Here is a 25,478-nt window from a genome sequence, read left to right as displayed (position 1 = left end):
CACAACCCTAGCAAATTAGCCGTAATGAAAAACGTACCTCTGTAAATTTTGTTAAGTTTACCTTTATAGCTATGTTTTTTCTCTCTCCAGGCAGTTACGCTTTGGACGCGTGGCTCGCATCCAACCCTGCACGTGTCACCATCTGGGCTGGGGTAGCAGGTAGTACCCAGCCCTACACGTGTCATCATCTGAGCTAAGGCAACTCGAGCGTCATTTCCATATTACATCCAACCCTACACGTGGCGTCATCTGGGTTGGGGTAACTTGAGCGTTATTTCTGTGTAGTAACCAGCCGCACGGCTAAGTCTCTTATTCAAAGAGTCATCTAGCACGTACTACGCTGTGAAACACCACATGACAAGGCGAGTACCGGATGCAACAAAGTGCATCACCTCTGTGATATCGCTTGTCGTGAGTGTCACCCTTCCTCTTGCTACACCATACACGTTCTAGCTGGGGAAGCCTTGCCACCAACGAATGTCCACTCTGGGAGTCCCGTCGCCGATGAGCAAGGTGTTCCCCCCAGTTTACTCGACCTTCGTTCCCTTCGCTGGTGCAACAACCATCTCACTGGAATCGCTCGCTGGAAACTACTCTTCTGAACCTCCAACAGTTAACTAGGTTTAACTAGGTCACCTCACGTCTGACCACCCGATCTCCCATTGTCTAACACGTCGACGTCATACAAACCCGACGACAACCGGCTATGTTCATTGCAGCACGCCGCTTCCATGAGTCGGCGACTATACTCACTCCTGAACCATTCATCTCTCCCTTGTCCACGTGTTCTGCTGAGCACGCCCCACATGGTCACGTGCCAGACACGTCATCACAACCGATGACTTGGTCGGTACATATACCTTACCCGTAGGAGAAAGACATATGTAGCCTCTATTGTATAAGTTGTACCCAAGGAACAGAAAACATGTAGATTTAAAATCCAATTTATGTGTGTTGTAAGGTTGAAGTAAGGGATAGCAGGCGCATCCAAAAAATTTCAAGTGAGTGTAAGTAGGGTTTTTATGAAATAAGGCAACATAGGGAGATTTATTCTAAAGAACAGGGGAGGGAAGGATGTTAATTATATGGGTGGCAGTGGTGAAAGTTTCACCCCAAAACTTTATGGGTAAAGAAGCAGAAGCAAGGAGAGTTAACCCCATTTCTGAAATGTGTTTGTGTTTACGTTCGATGGAACCATTTTGTGCATGTGTGTGAAGGCAAGTGAGGCGATGAAAGATACCATGCAGTTGAGTAAAAGGTTTCAAACATAAGAATTCTTTAGCATTGTCCGTTTGAATAGCACAAAGTTTAAATCCAGTTTGATTTTCTGCAAAAGTTTTAAAACATATAAGAGAATTTAAAGCTTGTGATTTATTATGTAGAAGAAACAGCCATGTATATTTTGTGTGAGCATCTAAAAACAAAATATAGTAATGTGCACCATTTGAAGCACAAACAGGAGCAGGACCCTAGATATCAATGAAAACTAATTGCAATGGTTCAGTATATTGAGTAACAAAGGTGTGAAAAGGAAGCTGATGAAGCTTTCCTTGTATGCATGGTTCACAAAAATGAGTTTGAGAATGATAGGAAATATGGCAGTCATTCAAAACATGCTTAACAATAGTAAAATTACAGTGTCCAAGTCTATTATGCCAAAGTTGTAAAAGAGGTATCTTGGGATTATAAGAAGCATAGTGAACGGAGGGAGCAGGCGGAGAAAGGGATGGCAGAAACACATAAAACCCATCTTTAATTACTCCTTGAAGTAAAATCTGATGGGTTTCCTGATTTTTAACACAACAACGGTTAGCATGAAATTCAAAGTAAACATTGTTGTCTTTAGCAAATTGAGCAACACTGATTAGTTTTTAGTGATGGCAGGCACATGCAACATATTATGGAGTTTGAACATGGTGTGAGAATGGGGGTCAGTATAAACAGCAAAATCAGTGTGAGAAATAGATGTACCTTGTCTGTTGCCGAGTTTGAGATCATATTACCGTGATATGGTTGTTTGTGAGTAAAGAACTTAGAGTCTTTGGTGATATGGTGTGTGGCACCCGTATCAGGATACCAGAGAGGGTATTCTATGGTGGAGGGTGCACCAAGAATAGACGAAGTGGAATCAGAGTCCATGGAAGATGTATAATGAGAAATATTAGCATTGTAAGAGTGAGTAGGAGGAGGATCATACCTATGCCAACATGTGTCCGCAGTGTGGCCAGTCTTATGGCAGATCTGACATATCGGTTTTGTAGAATTCCAAGACGCATCATGGTGGAGAAGGGAACAAACATGTGGACGAAGGCTGGGTGTACGAAAGTCAGTGGGATGTTGGGATCGACCTCCATGAAAGGGATAGGTGGAAGGTTTCTTTTTGTGTTGGTTCTTGAGATTCCATGAAGAGGAAACGTTGTTTACCTGAAGAATAGAGTCATGTGCTAGCTTGTGCCTTTCAAACTGTTCTTCTTGCACAAGCAGAAGAGCTTCAAGATTGTATACTGTGTATAGGTCTTGACGAGAAAGAATGGAAGTGATGAAACCATCATAATCTGCATAGAGCCCGTCAAGAATGGCTTCGACATGGTCTGCAGTGGACATGAGGGAACCAACAGCAGCAAGCAAGTCAACAATTTTCTTTATATCAGTGACATAGGTGGTGATAGATCTATCATTCTTTGGAGTTTTCAGAAGAAGGTGAAACTTCTTGACCATGGCACGGGTGTGTAAAGCAAAATGAGTGAGCAGACGACACCAGATTGCAGCAGAAGACTCCAGACCAACCATTTTGGTTAAAAGAGAGGAGGACATGGAAGCAAAAAGCCAGGCTACAAGAATTTTATCTTATTGATGATAGGTGCAATACGCAGGGTTGGCCACGGTGCGGTTGTTTTAATTCAGAAACTCAGATGGAACTATAGTGCCATCCAAGAAATACATAAGTTGGAGACCACGTAGAGTAGCACTTACCTGTTGTTTCCATACTACAAAGTTTTCATCAGTGAGCTTGAGAGAGATAGGAGTGTGAAAATGGTGGACAGCGGAAGGGATGGGTATGCATTCGTCAGAGAGAGAAGAAGAAGAAGAAGAAGAAGAAGAAGATGAAGATGAAGGAGAAGACATGATAGGAAAGAGAGAGAGAGAGATAGAGAAAAAGGCTCAGAATACCATGAATGAAAAAGGAATGATATTATTATTCATGTTTTAGGAAGACGAGAATAAGAGCTTATATACAGAGTATGGACTGCAACTAACTATTAGGTTAGCAGAACCGTAAAGAGGGACTAATAGAAAACTATATTAACTAAATAACTAACACTAACAATAGGGAAAACTATTTTCTTAAATATAAAATAAAACAGAACTCAAAATTAACCTTAAGATGTTGTCTGAGATGTATTGAAATTAATGGGGGAGAGAATTGAGAGAAACATCAGAGAGCCCTAACATGTCTTTAGAGGATAGTCGTGAGGACATGCTACGAACACACAGCGGAGAAAGCAGAGAACGCAGAGAATCCAACCCTAAATCAATAACTAATCGTTAAAAACCCCTAAACTTTACCTTGTTTGATGAGCATAACCAGACGAAATGCCCTTTCAATTCTCCAAATTACGACATTTCTCCTCCCTCTGTGGTGGTCTGTGTGTTTGTTTCTCCATCGCCGACTCTTCTTCTTTTCTTCCATTTACCCTATCTTTTTGTAATTGGTACATGTTTTGTTAAACCGCCCATAAAAACCATATTCTCTTTCTTTTCAATTTTGCACCTACTTCTTTTCTTCGATTTATCCTATTTTTTACACAATATATAAATATATATATATATATATATATATTTCCATTTAGGACAATCTCTACATGTAAAACTTTTTAAGGAAAAGTTTTCAGGGTGTAGTTTCTTAAAAATAAAATATTAAAATAATAAAATTACTACCATTTATTAAAAAAGCCTTGACACTTATCCACGATTTAGGAAACACTTTATTTTTTTTTTAATTTTGTATGTAAAACCTTACATACAGATATAATCTGTATGTAACTCTTTTCGCTATTTTAAAATTTGTATGTAACACATTATATAAGAATATAATTCTTATGTAAATATTTCATTTATTTTAGTTAAATATATAATACCTTATATATGGATAGAATTCTTATGTAACTATTTCCATTTTTTTAATTAAATATGTAATACATTATATACGGATAGAATCCATATGTAACAATTTTTATTTTTTTTTATTAAAAATGTAATGTTGTATATACAGATATGATCTGTATGTAATTATTCCTGCTTTATGGCGCCAAAATTACATACGAATTATGTTTGTATGTAATTACTTTTGGTTTACATACGAAAAAATCGGTATGTAATGTGTATTTACATAGTAAATTAAATCCCTAAGTAAATATTCATATGTAACGCTCCATTTACATACGAATTTGTATCCGTATGTAATAATCAGAATGTAAATAAATAATTTCTTACAGTGAACGTACATATCATAAGCTAGCTAGAAAGTCTAAGTTGTGCAATCTTTTTACTTTTAATAGACCGTTTAATTCATTCCCGATTTCTTTTGATTGCGATTCTGACACTAATAACATGGTTATAAGAACTTTGAGAGAGCTTATAACACCTTATGCGAACATCCAAACTCTATGTATTTAATATCCTGAGTTAGATGTGTATTGTGAACTTAAATCAGGTTTGATTCACCTTCTTCCAAAGTCTCATGGTCTTGTAAGTGAAACCATCACAAGCACCTTAAAGAATTTCATATTTTATACTTCACCATGAGGCCAACTGAAGTCCCATAAGAACACATCAAGTGTAAGGCATTTTCATTCCTGTTGCAATATGCAACAAAGGATTTGTTATACTACCTGCCACCAAGATCAGTGACTAGTTGAGAGAATCTTATTAGAATGTTCTTAGATAAATTATTCCATGTGTTTAGAGTAACCTTAATAAGAAAAGCTATATGTGACATCAGAAAGGTGGACAAAGAGATTCTATATGAGTACTGAGATAGATACAAAAGACTTTCTGCAAGCTTCCCATATGATCATATTCATGAGCAATAACTTATCCAATACTTTTATGAAAGTTCTAACTTCAATGTTTAGGAAAATGATAGACGTTGCTAGTGAAGGAGCTTTGTTGATAAGACTTTAGTTGTAGAGAGACCATTAATACAGAACACTTATGTTGCTTAACACTCAAAATTGGAGAACGAGCTAGACCACCTAACGTCTCTATTAAAGCAACTAGCTATGTCTCTTATGTGAGTTGATTTTAGAATTGCACATTTTTATGGGTTGCACTTTGTGTATGACTTTTGATTTTAAGCAGAATATGGTGAAAAACCCAAAAAAGATTCCCACTGGACATGAACTTAATCAAGTGGTTAAGTGTGAAGGTTCACTTCTAGAGGGCAAAGAGAAAATACAATTATATGGTGTTTATGATGAATAGGTGCGAAATTAAAGAACATATAAGGGAAAGAAAGAAGATGGAAACCAAATAGAAAAAGATGAACACAAGAACATAAAGGAATGGAAAAATAAAAAAGATTAAAGGAAAGAGAAGCTTAGGATGATGAAGGTTTGGTCACGCCACTTGGAAGGGGAGGAGAATCCAAGATTAGTGGTGAAGAGCCGCCACTTGAAGTGTAAAACACTCAAGATAAGACCCAAATTCTAGGAGACTCAACTCACTAAACACTTTGACAAAGTTTCTTTTCTATTCAAAATTCAATGTATGAAATACATGAGGTAAGACACTCTATTTATAGAAGAGAGTGTCTTGGAGAGCAAGATAGAGGGGTAGGGGTGTCATTTGTGAAAAACCTTCTAGAAGGTAGGTCAAAGTGGAGTGCCTCCCAAGCTAGCCTACATCTTTTAGAAACTAGGTTAAGGGGCGGTTTGGAAATAGTTTCTAGAAGCTAGGTTTTTTTTGGTGAGTTTGGCACAGGCCCAATATTCTTCTATTTGGCACCCCTAAAGTGAACCCAATTTATTTTACATAAACTTGTCTTGTTAAAAGACTAGAAGGAAGAACATCTGTTGGTCTGACTTATGTCTAGTTCTTCTTCTGTTGAGGTCCTTCTGAAGTTTGATAGGGCCTTGTCTTGAATGCTTAGATGACTGATTTAATTGTGAAGTGTTTGTTGTGTCCTTGGTTATCTCCTTGTCTAATTGGATTGTATCACTAGACCATATGATCAGATAGTCTGATAGAGCTTTAGACGATCCCATAAAACCGTGAAACCTCTCTTCCATTCCCAAAGAGAGTTATTTCCATACCTTTGAACAACTTCAATTCTATAGCCCTTCTAGCAGAAGAGCTCAACCATCTACAAGTGTTGAACATCCATATGTTCATGTTCCTTTTCCACAAAGAGTTGTACAAAAGAATAAGAAATTGGAGACCTTCAGAAAAGTAGATGTCAATATACCATTGCTTGATTCCATTAAACAAATTACAAAATATGCCAACTTTTAATGGATATGTGCACACATAGAAGGCGTCTAACAGGAAATGAAAGAATTAACATGGGGAGAAATGTATTTTCACTCATTGGAAACCAATGGCTGAAGTTCATAGAAAATGTAAAGACCCAAGAACATTCATTATTCCCAGCATCATAATTAATAATATATTTGATATGTTTTCACCATATGCACTATGAGAATGATTTCCTCTAATGGTTTAGGTTCGAACGGTCTTCACAACGTTTTCCCGTCATCTTCTCCTCTTACAATGTTGTTGTTAGTCCATTGAAGATGGAAAAATGATACAACAGGGCCCAACAATAATAGGCCCAAACGTCAGATTGTTAAGCCCAAATGGATGAAAGACTACATTATGTAGGTGTTATTAGAAAGTTTAGGGGAACAATGTAAGGCCAGTTTGGCCCATACAACTTCTATTTAGGTCAGTTTTTAACAGTAATTAGAGGAGGAGAATTTTGATGTTACCCTAGTATCAATTATCTTAGTGTAGCCGTAGAAAGAGCCTATCAATTGGTGCTTTCATTGACCTTCCCAATGCCTCCTTCTAAACCCCAAACCAAAGACCTAGAAGAAATTCTACAATCCATTCAAGAACGTCTGTCATGTATTCAGGTTCAGATGGACGATAATCACACCTGCCAGGCAGCCATGGAGACACATAATGATTCGGTTCAATCCACCCTCACTTTTCTCATGAATCACATTCCCTCCACACACACCGATGGAAACACAAATCAACCCCCTGGCAGCACCCAATATAATAGCAACCCCCCGTCCACCTACACTAACCATCAAGCATAATTATTCAAACTCCAGCAAACCACCACGGTAACAGATTATCAATCCCGTTTTGAGAAATTATGTAACTACGTAGTTGGACTCACCCCTGATATTATACTTAATTGCTTTATTTCAGGACTCCAACCTGAAATCCGCAGAGAACTCTCCATCCTCAACCCATATTCTTTTTCCCAAGCTATTGGTCTAGCCAAACTCATTGAGGACAAACTTCGTGACCCCAAACCCATTACACCAAGCCCCCCATTGTCAGTGATGGTAGGAAACAGGGCCTTCATACAATGCCAAGGGATATGCCCCTTAGTGGACATCTCTCTTCAAACTTCTACATTCACCATTCCTTTTTACCTATTACCTATTGAAGGAGCAGATGTAGTTTTGGTATTGAATGGTTGCGCACTCTAGGGCCTATTCAGGCATATTTCTCTGTACCCAGCATTGCTTTCACTCACCAGAACAAACAAATCACCTTACAAGCTGCCACTCCATCTACCCCAACTTCAACCACTTACCACCAATTTTGCCAGTACCTATCCACCCATTCCATTGCATCCCTTCACCTACTTTCAATAGACAACAACCCGATTCCATCAGTGACCTTGGACTCTGACCTACAAAACAAAACAATCTTTCAAAAACCCAAAGGTTTACCACCACCTAGACCACATGACCACCACATACCCCTTTTGCCTCATACCCCACCCATTAATGTTAAACCATATCGTTATCCCTACTCCCACAAGGAAATTATAACCCAACTCATCTCTGAGATGCTTCAAGAGGGTATCATTAAACCCAGCACAAGCCCGTTCTTCCCCCGTCCTCCTCATAAAAAAAAAATGGTAGTTGGCGCTTTTGTGTGGACTACAGAGCCTTAAATGCAGCCACCATCCATGACCGCTTTCCCATCCCTACCATCGATGAATTGCTCGATGAACTAGGCTCAACTACAGTTTTCACTAAGATTGATTTATACTCTGGGTATCATCAAATTCGACTTATTCCTCAAGACACTCATAAATCAGCTTTTAGAACCATTGATGGACATTACGAATTTTTAGTCATGCCTTTCGGATTGACTAATGCACCCTCCACTTTTCAGGCAGCCATGAATGACCTTCTCAGACCTTATTTACGGCGGTTTGTCATTGTTTTCTTTAATGATATTTTGATTTATAGTCCCAATTTGCAGGAACATATTGTGCACTTAAAGATTATCTTAGAAGTTTTGCATACTAAGAAATTTTTTGCTAAGTTATCTAAGTGCAGTTTTGCCACTTCTCAAGTAAATTATTTGGGCCATATCATTTCAGCTAAAGGAGTAGCCCCTGATCCAGAAAAGGTGATTGCCATACACAATTGGCCGCAACCACGTTCACTCACGGAATTACGTGGTTTTCTCAGCCTCACAGGATTTTATAGGAAGTTTGTTTATCACTACGCCACTCTCGCCGCTCCTCTCACCGATTTGTTGCATAATCAAAAGTTTACATGGAGTGTCTCAGCTCAGGAGGCCTTTACAAAATTAAAATTACAAATATCTCAAGTTCCTACACTACACCTACCATATTTTTCCTTGCCTTTTGTTGTGGAAATAGACGCATCTGCAGTAGTCGTGGAGGCTGTACTCAGCCAAAAGGGGAACCCACTAGCCTTCTTCAGCAAGAAAATGTGTCCAAGGCTCCAAGCTTCATCAGTGTATGTCCGAGAAATGTATGCAATCACAGAAGCAGTAAAAAAATGGCGTCAGTACTTGTTGGGGCAACACTTCAAAATAATCACAGATCAAAAAAGTTTAAATACACTTCAGTCACAAACAATACAAACTCTAGAACAACAAAGATGGACATCAAAGTTACAGGGATATGATTTCCAAATTCTATACCGACCTGGCAAGCAAAATGTGGTTGTAGATGCTCTCTCACGCCAAGACACAGATCCACCTTCAATGTTGCTTGCACTCTCGTCGCCAATACCATTGTTGTTTGAAGAGTTACAGCAATTTTATTCCACCATAGAAGGAACAAGATTAGTAGACGCTTGCACTAAAGATACACAAGGACCCAACATCTTCTCAGTCCGTCATGGTCTGCTCTTCTTTCGGCACCAAGTGTTTATTCTAGATACCAACAATTTCAGAAACCGCATCCTCCTAGAACTACATGAATCGCCCACAGCGGGTCATTCCGGTATTAAACCCACCCTTGCTCGCATTGCTGTTGCCTTCTACTGGCCGGGGTGGACTAGAGATGTCAAGAACTACATTCAACAATGCACCACATGTCAGCGTAACAAGTATTTGCCAACAAAACCCCATGGATTACTCCAACCCTTCCCATTACCAGATCAAGTGTGGAAAGATTTATCAATGGATTTTATAACACACTTACCCGCCTCTATAGGTCACTCGGTGATATGGGCCATATGTGATCGCCTCACGAAGTATGCTCACTTTGTGGCACTTCCCAAACAGTTCAATGCTCAACAACTTGCCAAGCGATTCTCGGTTGAGATTTGTCGTCTGCATGGGCTGCCAAAAACCATTGTCTCAGACCGAGATCCACTATTTATCAGCACGTTCTGGAAACACCTATTCAAGGCACAAGGCACAACATTAAAGTTCAGTTCTGCTTATCATCCGCAAACTGATGGACAGACAGAAGCTCTTAATCGAAGTTTGGAAGATTACCTACGATGCTTTGCAGGCGAACATCCTCACACTTGGTTCCAATATCTTCATCTAGCATAACTTTGTCACAATACGACTTATCACTCTGCCATTGGAACCTCACCGTTCCATGCTCTGTACGGAAGACAACCTCCCACCGCCCTAGATCTGTTGCACAGTCCACGCTCAGGCACCACCGTTGTTGATTTATTGCACCAACACACGTTGGTTCTCCACGCCCTCAAACAAAACCTTCATCAGGCCTGTCAACGAATGTGCGACCAGGCCAACCGCCACTGATCTGAACGCTCTTTTAACCCCGATGACTGGGTATGGGTACGTCTTCAACCTCACCGCCAACAATCGGTGGAGCTTCGTACATGTTCGAAGCTCGCCCCTCGTTACTCGGGGCTTAATCAAGTGCGCCACCGCATCGGCGCTGTGGCCTACGAACTCTGTTTACCAACCACCTCGCGAGTACACCCGGTATTTCATGTATCCCTCCTCCGTGCTTTCAAAGGAACCCATGTAGCCACAGATATTAATTCACTCTCTCATGCGGATAGAGACTCGCCAAACTCTTTGAATAACCCCACGCCTAACCTCAAAAGCATTTCAAATGTCCAACCACTTCACTCACCTGACTTTGAAACCCCTTCAGAAGAGCAATTAATGCCTCCACCTAACTCTGCACCATGTGACTCAACACTTTCCAACCAGCATTTAATAGCCCCACCTAACCCTGCAGAACTTTTAAACCCACCATTAAGTGACTCACCTAACTCTCTGCCCCAACCACCCATTCCAACCACTCACACAAGGCCACGTAATGACCACATTTTAGATTCCCAAAACCAAGACTTCACTCCTAACAATGCTATAACGTTCCAAAACAATCCACAAATGGGCCAATCCAATGTTCACCCTTCACACCCAACACATCCGCAAGCCCAATCCGATAATGACTCTTCAGCCCAAATCAATCCAACTACTCACTTTGAGGATAAAGTGTTGGAACCCGCGGATGGTACTGATACAACAGGGCCCAACAATAATAGGCCCAAACGTCAGATTGTTAAGCCCAAATGGATGAAAGACTACATTATGTAATTAATTAGGTGTTATTAGAAAGTTTAGGGGAACAATGTAAGGCCAGTTTGGCCCATACAACTTCTATTTAGGTCATTTTTTAACAGTAATGAGAGGAGGAGAATTTTGATGTTACCCTAGTATCAATTATCTTAGTGTAGCCGTAGAAAGAGCCTATCAAAAAACCTCTCACTCCACTCCCGCGTTTTGGACAAGGTTCTCGTCCTCATGTTTTGACCAACTTTGCTCCCATATTGTATTTAAGAAAAAGAAATAGAAAAACTCAACTCTCACTTAAAGGATAATATATAAAAAAATTGTCACCTCAAGTTGTGGAAGTGGTGTTTGCAAAATCTAGTGTACGAGTATCAACACTCGTAATATTTTATATGATAAAACATTAAATTATTTGACAAATAGTATTCGTATCATATAATCGAATTCATCATCTTTAAAACTCATAAATTCTTTATTAATGCAATAAAAATTCAACTCAATAACCCAATACAACCCATAAAATATAATTAGATTTAATTAGAAGTTAGGTACAATCAGCTTACACTCATTTGCACTTAAACAAATATGAGTAATAATAAATAAGGAGTTATGTCTTAGTCTCTCTAAATGTATAATCGGACACAACCAGAACAAGATTATTGAATAAGTTACGAAAAGATTGAAATCAAAATACCGTTTCTTTCTCGTGAGTTAGTTTAAATAGTGATATTAGTATCCTTATCGAATCGAACACTCCACCAAGTTTTAAAACATTTGGTTAAAACGATAATGGGTAGCATGAAAACCGCAAGACATAACAAAATGCTTCAAAATGAAGGTGCAGCATATATGTGTCATCGTTGATTTTTCGTGATATTTGTCTTCAAAATATATTAAAAAAAATTAATGTATCAAAATCAATGTATTTTAAAGACATAATAGAATAACAGCAACAAAAACTCAATACAAAAACTAGACTGTCATTGTATCATGAATGGAAAAGTTAACTAGCTCGTTGGACTAGTATTTATTTCTCTTAAAAAAACATTTAAATATGTGATAATGTAATTTGCTAGTTCGTGCTAATTAAATTGGATGTACTGCACATAGAATTCCTTATCCCTAATATATATATGGATAAAACGGATGCATGTTGAATGAGTCTCCTTGAATTTAGGTCCATTCATATAAATAGTTCAGTAATATAATTTTTTTTTACTCACATTGGTGATAAAGAGAATGCCCTGAGGCAATCAACAATCACAAGTCTTTTTTATAAAGGGAGGTTATTTATTAGCAGCATAAAACAGTGTTGGAGGCTAAACACAATTATTTAGCAACAGAGCCAATTAAGAATAATTTACCAGATAATATTATGATACAAACAGTTTCTGAGAAGAACCAAGGCTAGGAGATTGGCAATTTCAGATATTAGATTTTCCTCCTTTTGAGTACACAACAGAATTCCAAGATGGGTTCCGAGGAAGAAATGTATCCTGCCAACAGTAGTAATTGTTACAAGACCAAAACATAAAGAACACACGCCATCAAAGCACAAGATGGATAAGTGCTAAGTGCAAAAAATTTGAGACCAGAACGTAAAACTGGATCTGCCACATTTTAAGTACTGTAGTATGAGTCAACGGTGCTCTAGCATAGACAAAAGTAAAGAAGTCACAATTCTGGCAAATAGGTATGAGAAAAAATATGATTATATTTTTAAGCTCATAACTTAAACCTACACATATAAGTTCATTGCTTGCTAAATAAATGTGGAATTATGGCAACCATTTTTAAATAAATGTGATTACTACCTGAAAGTAATCACTGAAAACAAAATTAATTCATGGACGGAATAGTAATCAAAATTGTTGTGGTAATTTTACGGAACAACTACACCGGAATGTATAAAAACATCAATCACACTAATATTACAAAGAATGAGAACAGAAATAAAGGAACAAGAAGGAAAAGAATCAAAATACAAGAATTTCAGGTAGTTCGTTTAGGGTGTTAACGAACTTCAATTTACGTCCACGGACAATCTTCACTAAGGATAAGTTTTTCTTCTTCACTTGAGTTACAAAAAGAACTTAACAGGTATTACAACTCAATTGTTACTCTCTCAAAATAGTTAATGCTTTTTCACTACAACTTACATAATAACAACAACCAATGTCATGTCTTACATCAAGTTCCTATTTATACAACCCAGTAATAACCAAACTTCCTATGAATCACACCCTGTACCATTCAACAAAAATTGTTACACGTGGAACAAGTGTTTCACGCTTAACGTAAGACATGAAAACATTAGACACTCTACATAATAGTAGACACAGTTGGGTATACAAGACGACCCTCCACCAAAGGAGGGTACATGACGTTAGACACTTTGATTGAGACAAGATGACTTTCATCAGACGATGCCAAGATAGTCTTCACCAAACACAACCTTTAAAAGATATTTTCAGAGTCAAGTGTGGTTGGAATCCCACATTGGGTAAAAATATGCAAAAAGAGCAAGATATAAGGAGAAAAGATGCACAAACCTATTGGTTTAAGGTTTGGGGTTAAAGGTGGTGTTATGATTCCTTATATGAGTTTGCTTATGACTTAATGTCACATATCTCCCTGGACTCTACCTTCAAAATAATCCAACAAGTGGTATCAAAGTTGTTGGTCTTGTTGACCGACTCGGAGGAGTGCCAATGTAGATTGGATGAAAAATGTTTCTGCTCAAGGGAGAGTATAACCAATATGAAAGGGATTTGCACTTGAGGGGAGTTTATGGGCATGAGTTTCAGTCTAGAATTAAAATTAAGACTTTCTGACCTATAGCAAACTCTTTCCCAATAATGAAATGATCATGACACTGCTTAGTATTTTCTTTATAAAACTTAGTTTTCATAGACCTTTAGACGGATCTCATCCAATTCTTGTAGCTGAAGCTTTCTCTGTTCTCTTGCTTGGTCATTATCCAAGTTACCAGCTTTGACAACCCAGTATGCCTTGTGTTCAATATCTACAGGCAGGTGACATGCCTTACCAAAGACAACTGTCACCTTACCAAAGACAACTCTAAAGGGAGACATCCCAATAGGTGCTTTGTTAGCCAGTCTTAAACGCCCAAAGAGCGTCATTTAGACGATGACTCCAATTTTGCTAGGCTTCACCAGTTTCTCCAAAATCTCTTTATTTCTCTGAAAGAGATTTTTATCCATTGGTCTGGGGATGGTATGGTGTAGAAACTATGTGCACCACCCCATACTTCTTCAGTAGAGCGTCTATAGACCAATATAGTGAAAGCTCACTCATTTACAACTCAAGTAACAACAACAACCAACGTAATGATTTACACCAGGTATTTGTTTATACAATGCATTAATAACTAGCTCGCCATAAATCACGCCATATATCACTTAATAGAAATTGTGGCACGTGGGACATGTCTTTCACGCTTAACACAAGACGTAATACATTACACTTACATAACAATAGAGACAACTGGGTATACAATACGATTCTCCACTAAACGGGTGTAAAAGACGTTAGATGCTCTAGCTAAGACAAGACAACCTTCATTAGACATGCCAAGATAGTCTTCAACAAGCAGGACCTTCAAATGATTTTGTATTCTTAGGTGTAGACGACTTTTACAAGACAACCTATTAAGGGCAAACAATATGTGCTACAAGAAAACCTAGTACAGGAAGGCAATCATATTTCAGTAAATCAATGTTCAACAAAAATATTGTGCCCAATGACTCAGCACAAAAACTGTGGAGAATCAAACATTAGAGACAACTATACTTTATAGTTAAGCCAAGTAAGTTACATATCCTTGTACGTCAGATTATACGGGTTATCAAGTTTCTATTTCAAACTAAGTATAATAGTAGTATTAACCTTAAATTATCCAATACAGTAAATCAATACTTTCTTAAACGCAATCAAACAAGTTCAGCGGCTGTTGATATTGCCCTATAAGATTCACAAATAACATTAAGGAGTTGAGGGACTTTAAAGGAAGCTAATACTTCGATCAAGAAAGGACAGAATACAAACTAAGCTTTCCATTAAATTTATGGACATGCCTTTAATCTGTGGCAAGCTATACTTTGTCTTGCAGTTCTATAATTACCAGCTAACCAACTATCAGGTGTTATAAAGTATCCATAGGTGTAGTGTAGCTTCTGATATGAATACTTCAAAACAACCAAATTCAGTAGCACTAGTTCTTTTCTTTATACTGGAGGTAAAGTTGAGTTTATGATGCTTAGCTCCCTAAATGTGCCCAAAATCAGTCAGGGACAATTTTAAAACCTTACTACAAAGCAAAGTGCTTTGAGGTCAATGACGCCAATAATTGAGATTGCTTCTATTTGCACATAAATTTTACAAACTACAACCAATTCACGCTGTCTAAGTCCATACAAAGACAACAATTTGGTGCTAGAATTCCTCAACCGTGCAATTCAAGTTGAGAATCAAGAAAACGATCAAGGATAATTGGAGAATACAGTTTCGATGATGGAATGTTGATAAAGCAAAGGACAACAATGAACCTATATTTTCTTTCCCAGGTAGACAAGAATTTCCTCTGCGGGGCAAGATTACATACTAAAGTGAAGGGCTTGCATATGTATAGAAGACTCCTCAATTTATAAACTAACATATCACAGCATCAAAGACTCCTCAATTTGAAGATGTAAAGAAGAAGGTACTTGCACACAACCTACCTTCCCCTTATGCAAAGAGACTGTGTCTGAATTCAAACCCATGACCAACCGATCACCAAGGCACAGCCTTACCTTGTGTCAAAGCTCACCCAGATTCAGTTTGTGTTACATGTGGTTTGACACTTTGTCCTTTAACCAAGGACCGCGGTTTGATTTCCGACTTGGAATGAAATGCAGTTGGAGGCAACAAATTACTCTAAAATGAACCAACCCAACAAGAGGAAATTAGTTAAGTGCGAAGCAAGAACATTGAGACACCTCCTAGTTACACCAAAAAAGCTCACCCTCATGATTGAGATTCAATCTACAAATAAACCTCTTACAAAATGCCCAAAACCTGTCCCTTACAACCCTCTCATGCCATACCAATGAACTCATGAAAACAAGCATACAAAGGAAACAAAACGAAAGAAGAAGCAAAAGTTAGGTCCTTACAGAGATATAGGAACAGGTGGGGATGACGGAGAAGGAGTGGGATTGGGCATGGTGAAAGGCAGCGACGCAGAGATGGGAGGCCAAGCCAAGACCTCTCTTGGAAGGGGGCACAAAGGTGTGGACCAAATCCATGACCTTCCCCTTCTCTCTCAACACGTACTCCAAAAACGCCTCCTTGTCCTCCGTCTCGAACCTCTGCAAAGCTTCGTTCCATACGATGTTGTTACTCTTCCCGCCCTCACCCTCACCCTCTCCTTTGCTGCTCGTCGCCATTTCCACACTCCGTACCCCCTCCCCTCACTATAGTATGTGTTATTCGTTACAAAATTGGGTTTAAATGTGTTTTTCCTCAATGTAATATAAAATCTTTCCACAAATTGCGATTCATCTGATTTATTTATTTTTCCAATATATAGTACAATTTTAAAAGCAATTTCTTTAAATAGGAAAAAAAATCGAAAATGGATAAATCATATTGAATATGATTTATTCAAAAGAAAATCTCCAATCATTTACGATTTCAAAAAATACAAAAACTAGTATATATTTTAATATAAAATCGTATATAAAATATACATTTTCAATATTAAAATATTATATTTTGTTAAATTAAAAAATTTGAAACTCTTATATTTCATATATATCTCTAAAATCGTATATGAAATATACATTTTTAATTTTCAAAAATAAAATATATAAAATAAATAAATTAATTAAAAACAATAGAAAAATCAGAGAAGTTTAAGTTATTATTTTTAATTTTTTATATATATAATTAAAGAAAATTGTCCGATAAATGTAAGTATTTTAATTATTATTAATACTATTATTATTGCTGTAATTATTATTATTATTATTTTTATTTTTATTTTTATTTTTAATATTAATGTTATTATAATTATTATAATTGTTATTAGTTTTATTAATATTATTATTATTAATATCAATATTATAATCACTATTAATATTGTTATTTATATTACTAATCTAATAATTATTATTATTATTATTGTAATTATTATTAGTATTTCTGTTTTATTTGTTATTATTAATATTATTAATAATATTAATATTATTGTGATTGTAATGGATCAGAGCGCGTAGAGCTCAGTTTCGGAGATCGAACATCGGCGCCTGCAGCAAGTAGGTTAGCTCAGCCATTACGTGGCTAGGGCTCAGGTATGTGTATATTAATTCTCATTCATGCATTGGTATAATCTTTCGCGTATAAGGTCTGGTAGGTCAGCGAAAGTGTGTTAAATGAGCCTAGGGGTGCATGTAGCGCATTTAGGTATATAAAAAGTAAAAGGTATTCTATCAGCTTAAACCCAGAGGACGTTAGGGCTTGATAGAGTATTTGCATGCTGATATGTAATGGCATATGGATGGTACTGTGATACACAAAGCATGTGAATGTACTCGAAAACAGATTTGATCCTGGGAAACGATACCCAAGTGGGTATCTAAGTGGTTATTCTGTTAATATTTGATACACTCCTAGGAGAGAAGATTATGTGCAGTTGTGATGTTAAGATTACACACACTGAAGTGGGATCTTCTCCCATTAAATATGTCCTTACTCAAGATAAGATTCTCGTAACAGAAGTTGTTACCGCAAGAGGTAACCTAGCGGCACTCTATAAAAGGGACTCTAGATCCCTGGTTACGGTACGCTGTTTCTAACGCTTGGCTAAGGCTTTACTAAGCATTAAATTAGATACTTCTTGTTTATTATAAGCCTTGTACTTACTTGATCGTAGGAGTGCGATCGGTCGTTAGGGCGCCCTCTGTCTCAACAGGAACAGCATCCAGACATTAAGGAAAGAATAAGTTCCACTACAAGGCAGACGGAATCCGAAGCTCGTCTGCAGAGGTCTACCGGCGACCAGGTCAACCGGCAGGAATTGTGATATTATTATTATTATTATTATTATTATTGTAATTATTAATATTATTAATTATCAATAATAATAATATTATAGTTATTAACTTTATTATAATTATGGAATTTACTGATGGAAAATTTGATTTGTCGATAAAATCTGTCGGTAGTTTTTCATCGGTAATAAGAAATTTTCTTGTACTGAAAAGAGAATACCAAGAATAAATACAAGTTGGTGTGAGTGAAAAAGAATGTGTGTGCTTTGTACATATTATATTTGCTATATAAGAACATTTAGTGAGTTTGGTTGTGTGTTAAACCTTGTAAATTCTTCACACATTGAAGTATATCCAATAAGCTTTGATTGTTCTCTCTTTTGGGAGTATTTTTCTCATACATTGAGAGGTCTTACTCTTAGGGGAAGATTAAGATTGTGTACCTAGAGAGGTTTGTACTTGTACTTGGAGAGGTTTTTACTTGTTCTTGGAGATGTGTTGAAACTCGGTGTATCTGAAGAGGTGTAAAATATTTGTATCAAGAGAGGTGGAAAATACTTTTACCTCGAGAGATGTAGAGTACTTCTACCTAGAGAGGTGGAGAATACTTGTACCTAAAGAGGTGAAAAATACTTGTACCTGAAGAGGTGTAGAATGTTTGTTCCTAGAGAGGTGTTGAAACTCGTTAGTGAAAAGCTATTAAGTAGTTTGTTTAAGGGGACTATACATAACCCAAATAGTAGGGTGAACCAATATTATTGCCGATAAAAAAAGGGTGAACCAATATAAATTTGTATTTACTTCCCTCTTCTCTTTTCTTGTTATAGATTACTTTTATCATGTCTTTAGATTCGTGATTTGAGTTCAGACTCCATTCAAACTCTCTTATCCAATTAATGAAAGTAATATATATATATATATATATATATATATATATATTTCAGTAAAAAATTCAACTTTTAGTAAAAAATGTTAGTTGCACCTCTTCCAATAGAAATAATTTCTTTTTGGAGAATTTAACTACAAATTATTATGGTGAAACTATGTTTCCTAAGACTGTAATACATCTTTTTTTATAAACTAGTTCTTAAACCTATAATATTATTTGTTTTGATAATAAGGAAAATCATTAAAGTATAATCAAAGAACCACATATTAACAAAATAATTTATAATTTAAAAAACAATGATATAAACATCAAAATACCATTTACACACCAAACATATTTCTTACCTCAACAAAGATTATTAAGGAACTATGTAACTCGAAAAGTTTTTTAAAAGACATATATTCACTAAGTCCTATCAAAGACTAACACCTTATTCATAATCAAATTCTATCAAAATAGTACTAGCAGACTCTAGAAGTTGGGTTGAATAAAACCTTAAGACTTTTTCTCACAAATTACTAGTTCATCTAACAGATATCATCTAACATTACAAAACAACATATTAAATTTATATCAGTTCATTCATAACTTTTGTGTTACCCCCAGTTCTCTTTTTAAGTAAAGAATTTTAAAGGTTTCATTTATCAAAACTTGATTGTAAAGGAGTATACGAGTCACTGCTAACTATCACGAGTACATAAATCACTTATGGTTTTCTTTTTCTAATCTTTCCTTGAGATTAAGAACTAAAGTATTCTAATTGTCGCTTTTGGGTATAAAACAAAGTAGGTTTGATTAAAAGAAGATAACTTTCAGAGAGATGATAAGCATGTGGCTTCCTCACAGGTGGGTAATTTCACAAGGTGAAGAACACAAATGTTTCTCACACTCCCATAGAAAAAATTATTGTATACTAAACTTATAGATACACTAAACTTATAAATCAGGGAGCTAACATATCTTTTACGTTGAAGTTTCTTGATTGGTGTTAGATATTTAAGCAACTTGGTCTATAGGTCTCTATGGAAATAACCGATGTTATGTAATATTCAAGAGAAATAATCTTTATTTTGTTAATAATGTAATCTTTAGATATTTCCATAAAAACATCTTTCATTCATTTTGCTTGGGAAATCAACGTCTTAACATAGAAGATTGAGTTTCCTTCTAAGTAACCTTGTTGTAAAAATAGAGACATTTAAAGTATATTTGAAAGATATGTGTCATTTAGTTCCATTTCAATTACATTGCTTGTGCTTCTCATTGATTTTAGGATCAATTGTTTCCTTATACATGATGTGAGTTGATTTTAGATTGGCACATTTTAAGATTTCACTTTATTTATGATTTTTTATTTTTAGCAATGTAAGGTGAGAACCCAAAGAAGATCCCCACTGGACACGAACTTAACCAAGTGGTTAAGTAAGTGTGAAGATTCACTTCTATAGGGCAAAAGGAAAACACAAGTATATGGTGATTATGATGAATGGGGCATAAATTAAAGAACAAATGAAACAAAGAATGAATGAAGATGACTGAATTGAAAAGACATAAACAAGAACATAAAGAAGGAATGTAAATGGCGTAAATGAAAGGAAGGAAATGAGAAAAGGTGAAGGAAGCTTATGGAGAATGGAGAGAAGGGTCACATCACTTGGAGGGTGGGAAACCCCAAGATAAGTAAGGAAAAGACGCCACTTGAAGTGCTCACACAACTCAAGATGAGACCCAAAATACTAGGAGACTAAGCTCACTAATCACTCCTGCAAAGTTTCCTTTCTATTTCAAAATTCAATGTCAATACATGGAAAAAGGCACCCTTTATATAGGAAGGAGTGACTTGGAGGGAAAGATGAATGAGGGGTAGAAAAGGAAGGGGAGAGGGGCTGCCTAGGGTGTTGACAATGGTCAAAATCGCACCTTAGGCATAGCTTCTAGAAGTTAGGTTAAAAACCTTAATTCTAGGTGTATGTGTCCTGAAAAGTGGGTTTGGAACAAGCCCATTTTACTAAGTGCACTCCTATTTATGCTATGTAAACCTACTCTAGCTTATTCTTCTATTTGGACCCCTAAAGTGAGCCCAATTTATTTACAAACATTTTTTTCTTGTAAGAAGACCAGAAGAAAGAACATTTGATGCTCTGGTTTATGCCCAATTCTTCTTCTGTTGAGGTCCTTCTGACACATGTGGAGCCTTGTCTTGGATGCTGAGATGAATTATCAAAGTGTGAAATGTCTTTTGTGTCCTTCGTCATCTTCTTGGCTATTTGGGTTGTATCATGCCCAAGTTGGAAAGAATTCATCCTCGAATTTAGAACTCCTACAAATGACATGGTTAGTTTGTTCACAAATAAGATATTGCGAGATGTGGGTTGTGAAGTAAACTTATGTTCCTGAAGCTTTGGGAGTTCATAGCGTTGAGTTCTATATACAAGCCATGTTTGGAAAGAATATTTGGGGATGAAATGACTTTTTTGGTGAGAATCCTCTTAGAAGGTGGGAACCTTTAGCATGTGTTTGAATATCATCCCTAAAATTCTTTAGCAAAGATGTCAAGTATTTAGAAGCATTAGGTAATGAAAAAGATAAGGAAGAAGAACACCTTGGAGGTGCAATTTTCATTTCTGTACGGGTCAACATGATTGTTTTTGCAGTGTGAGATGAGGTATTGTTACTCGGTTTATCTTTTCTTTCTTTATCTTTTTCATTTTCTCTTTTTTGTTTTTATTTTTATTTGATATTTATTTACCTCTTTTGGAGATAGAGGTTTCAAAATGATCTTATGCCCTTGGAAGGTAAAAAATATTTTATTAGTAAGGCCATCATGTAAAACTTTTCTATCAAATTGCCATGGCCTTCCTAATAGAATGTGGGTGGTTTCCATTGGTACAACATCACACAAGACCCCATCTTTATATTTTCCAATGGAGAAAGCTATGAGGACTTGTTTATTGACAATGATTTCTCCCTCTTCACTAAGTCACTCTAATTTGTAGGGCTTTGTATGAGAGATGGTGGATAATCCAAGTTTATCCACCACTCTTGTACTTGTCACATTTGTACAATTACCCCAATTTATAATTAATGAACATAATTTGTTATTAATAAGTTATCTTGTATGAAAAATATTTTCCCTTTGACTTTCATCAAAAGGTTTTTTTGAGTTTTCCCAAGCATGCGCCTTACTACTAACAAATCACCTTCACAAGGTAACTCATGATCTTCCTCACTTTGGCTTCTTAAAGAGGTATGAGAGCTAGATCTTGAGGATTGGGAACTATGTTCACTCACCACAACTTCCCCTTTTTCCATCATTGTTCTTTTGGTTAGACAATTGGCAACTATGTGCTTAAAACCTAAACATTTAAAACATTTTGTACTTGAGGTTTTGGTGGGTGACTTAGGGGTAGAGGTGGAAGGTATGTCTTTAGAAACTCTATGGTGAGAAGTGGTTTCTTTTGAAAAATTGGAAGGAAAAGTTTTTGTAGAAATTTTGTTTTTATCCTTCTATAAAGATTTGTAGAAGCCATCAATATGGGTATTTTTAAAATTTGTTTTATTGAAAATTGTGATTCCTCCTTGATGGCTAGGGGAGCCAACTTCTCTAAAGAAGAGTACTCATATAATTCTACATTATCTTGAATTTCTTTCCTTAAACCACTTATAAACCTAGTTATCTTTGACTCTTCATGATTTGAGTTGATTTTTAGATGTTTTCATTTAGGTGACACTTTACTTTAAGATTGAGATTTTAGGAGTTAATGGTGATGACCTTAGGAAAATTCTCACTAGACACTAACTTAACCTAGTGGTTAAGTAGGTGTGAAGGTGCATTTCACAAAGGCAAAAATAAAAAGACATTGTATGGTGACATGTATGCAATTGTTGAAATAAAGAAGAAAACTAGGAAACATTAATGGAAAGGAAACATGAAGGAAATGGAAGAAGAAACTTATGGAGATGGTGGTGGGTGGTCACGCCACTTGATGGGTGGAAACCACCAAGATAAGTGGTAGGCCGCCACTTGAGAGTTTCATTCTCATCAAGATAAGACAAAAATGAAGAGAAGACAATACTCACTCAAGCTCTCACAATATTTGTGCAGAATAACTTTTCTATTCAATTTCAACAAGTCAAATACAATGGGTAAGCCTCCTATTTATAGGTGAAGGAGTCTTGGAAAACAAGCAAGAGGGGTAGGATAGGAAAAGGGGAAAAAATGGGCAGCCTTAGGGTTTGACATAGTCAAACCCGCATCCTAGGCTTGTCCTTCTAGAAACTATGTCAAAATGTCTTTCTAAAGGACTAGGAATAAGCTAAAATGATACATACACCCCCTATTATGCTAAAGGCACCTTATTCTAGCCTATCTTTTCTATTTGGACCCCTAAAGTGAGCCCAATTTATTTACAACTTGTTTTATTCTTTAAGAAGACCAACAGGAAGAACATTAGATGCTCTAGTTTGTGTCCATTTCTTCCTCTTATGAGGTCTGCTAAATCCTTGGTGAGGTTTTCACTTGATTTGTTGAGATGACTTCTCATAGTGTGCATCCTTGGTCATCTCCTTGTTGGCTTGGTTTCCATCACTTCACTATCATGCATATTAATTTTAGTCAAAGTAGTTCCTAAGTCTTTAAAGTATTCATCTACCGTCCTAGGTCCTTGATGAAGTCGTTAGAGCTTCAACAAGAGATCCTTCCTATAATGAGGAGGAACAAATCGCACGCGCATGCATAACTTTAAATCGTCCCAATAGACCATGGTTGGCCTCTTGTTTAGCCCAATGTCCATTACAGTTGTTAAAGCAATTTAAAAGTTTGTTAAGATTTGATAACAAACTACATCTTTGAATAAATTCAGAAAAACAGATTTGACAATGAATCTTTGACAAGTTTTTGCTAAGAGTTTTTGAGTTTTTCAAAGAGCTAAGATTGCTAAGAGTGTGTGATTGATCAAAGTTGTGGAATAGGATTCTGCTTGTATTGATTTCAGATTATCTTCTATAACAAGTGTAATCCTTGTATTCTCTGTAAAACAAGTTTCGTTTATGTGTTTGCTAAGATTGGTTGTGTGTTCTTGAGGGAATCAAGATCACCAATCTTGGTGTAGGTGTGTTGGCCAAGGAGAGTGTGTTTCTTGAGGTGTTCAAGGTCATTCTCTTGGTTGTGTGTAAGTGATCAAGTTGTGATTGCTTAGTGGATTTCCTCAGGGTTCTGAGAAGACTGGATGTAGCTATGGGTTTGGAGTGAACCAGTATAAACAACTGTGTATAATCTCTCTTTCCCTATCTCTTTAAATTCAATTTTGTTATTTGATAACTGGTATAAACAACATATTGTTTCGGTAAAACAACCGATTGTTTTTCCAGTATTGTGTTTTTGCTTTATGTTTTGAAAAACTGATTCCTTAATCAAGGTTTTCTTGAAGTATTTTCATTCTAGGCTTAAAAGTTTACGAAAATCTTTCTTAAACAATTCACCCCCCTCTCGTTTAAGGCCATATATTCTAACAATTGGTATGAGAGCTTGGTTCTTGAAAGTTATTCAAGTTGATCTAAAAATCTTTTTTCTATGGTTGGAAAACTATCTTTTGAGGAAGGTGCTTCAATCTACAAACCACCTTTATTCTGTGGATTGAATTATAAGTTTTGGGAAGCAAGAATGAAAATCTTTATTGAATCTATTGATCAAAGAATTTGGGACTCAATTGAGAATGGTCCTTACATTCCAAAGTTCAAAAAGGATAATGCTTTTATTGCAAAACCTTTGTCTAAATGGACAAATGATGAATGTAAGATGGCCCAGCTTGATTGGTCTGCTCAAAAACATTATAGCTTCTGCACTAGATACTAATGAATTTTTCAGGATATGAAAGTGAAAAACTGCTAAGGATATGTGGGATACACTCAAGGTTGCTCATGAACCAAAGGAAGCAACGACAAAGAGTCAAGCAAGAAGGAAAAGAAGGCAAAATAAGAAAAGCCTCAATCTTTGCTTCATGTCCAGAAGGGAGGATGACTCAAGTAGTGTAAGTTCATCAAACTCCTCAAACTCTGAAAATTATGGTCAATTACTTCAAGCCTTTCAAGAAACACATGAAGAAGCCAACCGATTGGCTCTCTTGAACAATCGGTTAAAAGAAAAGAACAGCTGGCTTGAAAACAAAGTAAAGGCACTGGAAGAGGATTTAGAACATTCAAAAATAGATTTTGAAAATCTAGAAATCATTTACAAAAACTCCTCTTGCAAGTGTGATACTCTAGTTTGTGAAAATCTTGAAAAGAAGGTCCACTATCTTGTTAAAACAGTGGATAAGCTTTCTAAAGGCCAATCCAACTTTGAGAGTGTTCTAGCATCTCAAAACTGTGTTTTTGGAAAATCTGGATTGGGTTTTAATCCACAAAACAAACAAGATAGATTTTCAAAATCATTTTCGAAAATGCCAAAAAAACAATCG

General features: G+C 36.4%; 1 protein-coding gene and 1 long non-coding RNA gene across 6 annotated transcripts; both read right to left on the bottom strand.

The window, feature by feature from the left end:
- Nucleotides 1-4,704: 4,704 nt before the first annotated feature.
- Nucleotides 4,705-10,669, bottom strand: LOC137826400 (uncharacterized). Of its 5 annotated transcripts, none has more exons than XR_016515245.1 (4): nt 10,012-10,669; nt 9,713-9,912; nt 8,888-9,581; nt 4,705-6,397 (listed from the first exon to the last, which is right to left on the bottom strand). It is a non-coding gene; the product is annotated as an uncharacterized LOC137826400 (long non-coding RNA). The 5 variants fall into 5 exon arrangements; XR_016515244.1 differs by lacking the exon at nt 4,705-6,397 and adding an exon at nt 6,442-7,933; XR_016515243.1 differs by lacking the exon at nt 4,705-6,397 and having other exon boundaries at nt 8,604-9,010; nt 9,212-9,581; nt 10,012-10,666.
- A 1,676-nt stretch (nt 10,670-12,345) lies between these two features.
- On the bottom strand, nt 12,346-16,566 carry LOC137825494 (acetyltransferase At1g77540). Its single transcript, XM_068631164.1, has 2 exons — nt 16,254-16,566; nt 12,346-12,572 (listed from the first exon to the last, which is right to left on the bottom strand). The coding sequence occupies exons 1-2, from the start codon at nt 16,524-16,526 to the stop codon at nt 12,501-12,503; spliced, it is 345 nt and encodes a 114-aa protein (XP_068487265.1). The 5' UTR covers nt 16,527-16,566; the 3' UTR covers nt 12,346-12,500.
- Between the last annotated feature and the right edge of the window lie 8,912 nt (nt 16,567-25,478).

This window comes from Phaseolus vulgaris, chromosome 8 (assembly GCF_051622355.1).
Source record: "Phaseolus vulgaris cultivar YP4 chromosome 8, ASM5162235v1, whole genome shotgun sequence".
NCBI lineage: Eukaryota > Viridiplantae > Streptophyta > Magnoliopsida > Fabales > Fabaceae > Phaseolus > Phaseolus vulgaris.
This window is presented reverse-complemented; position numbering and strand designations above follow the sequence as displayed.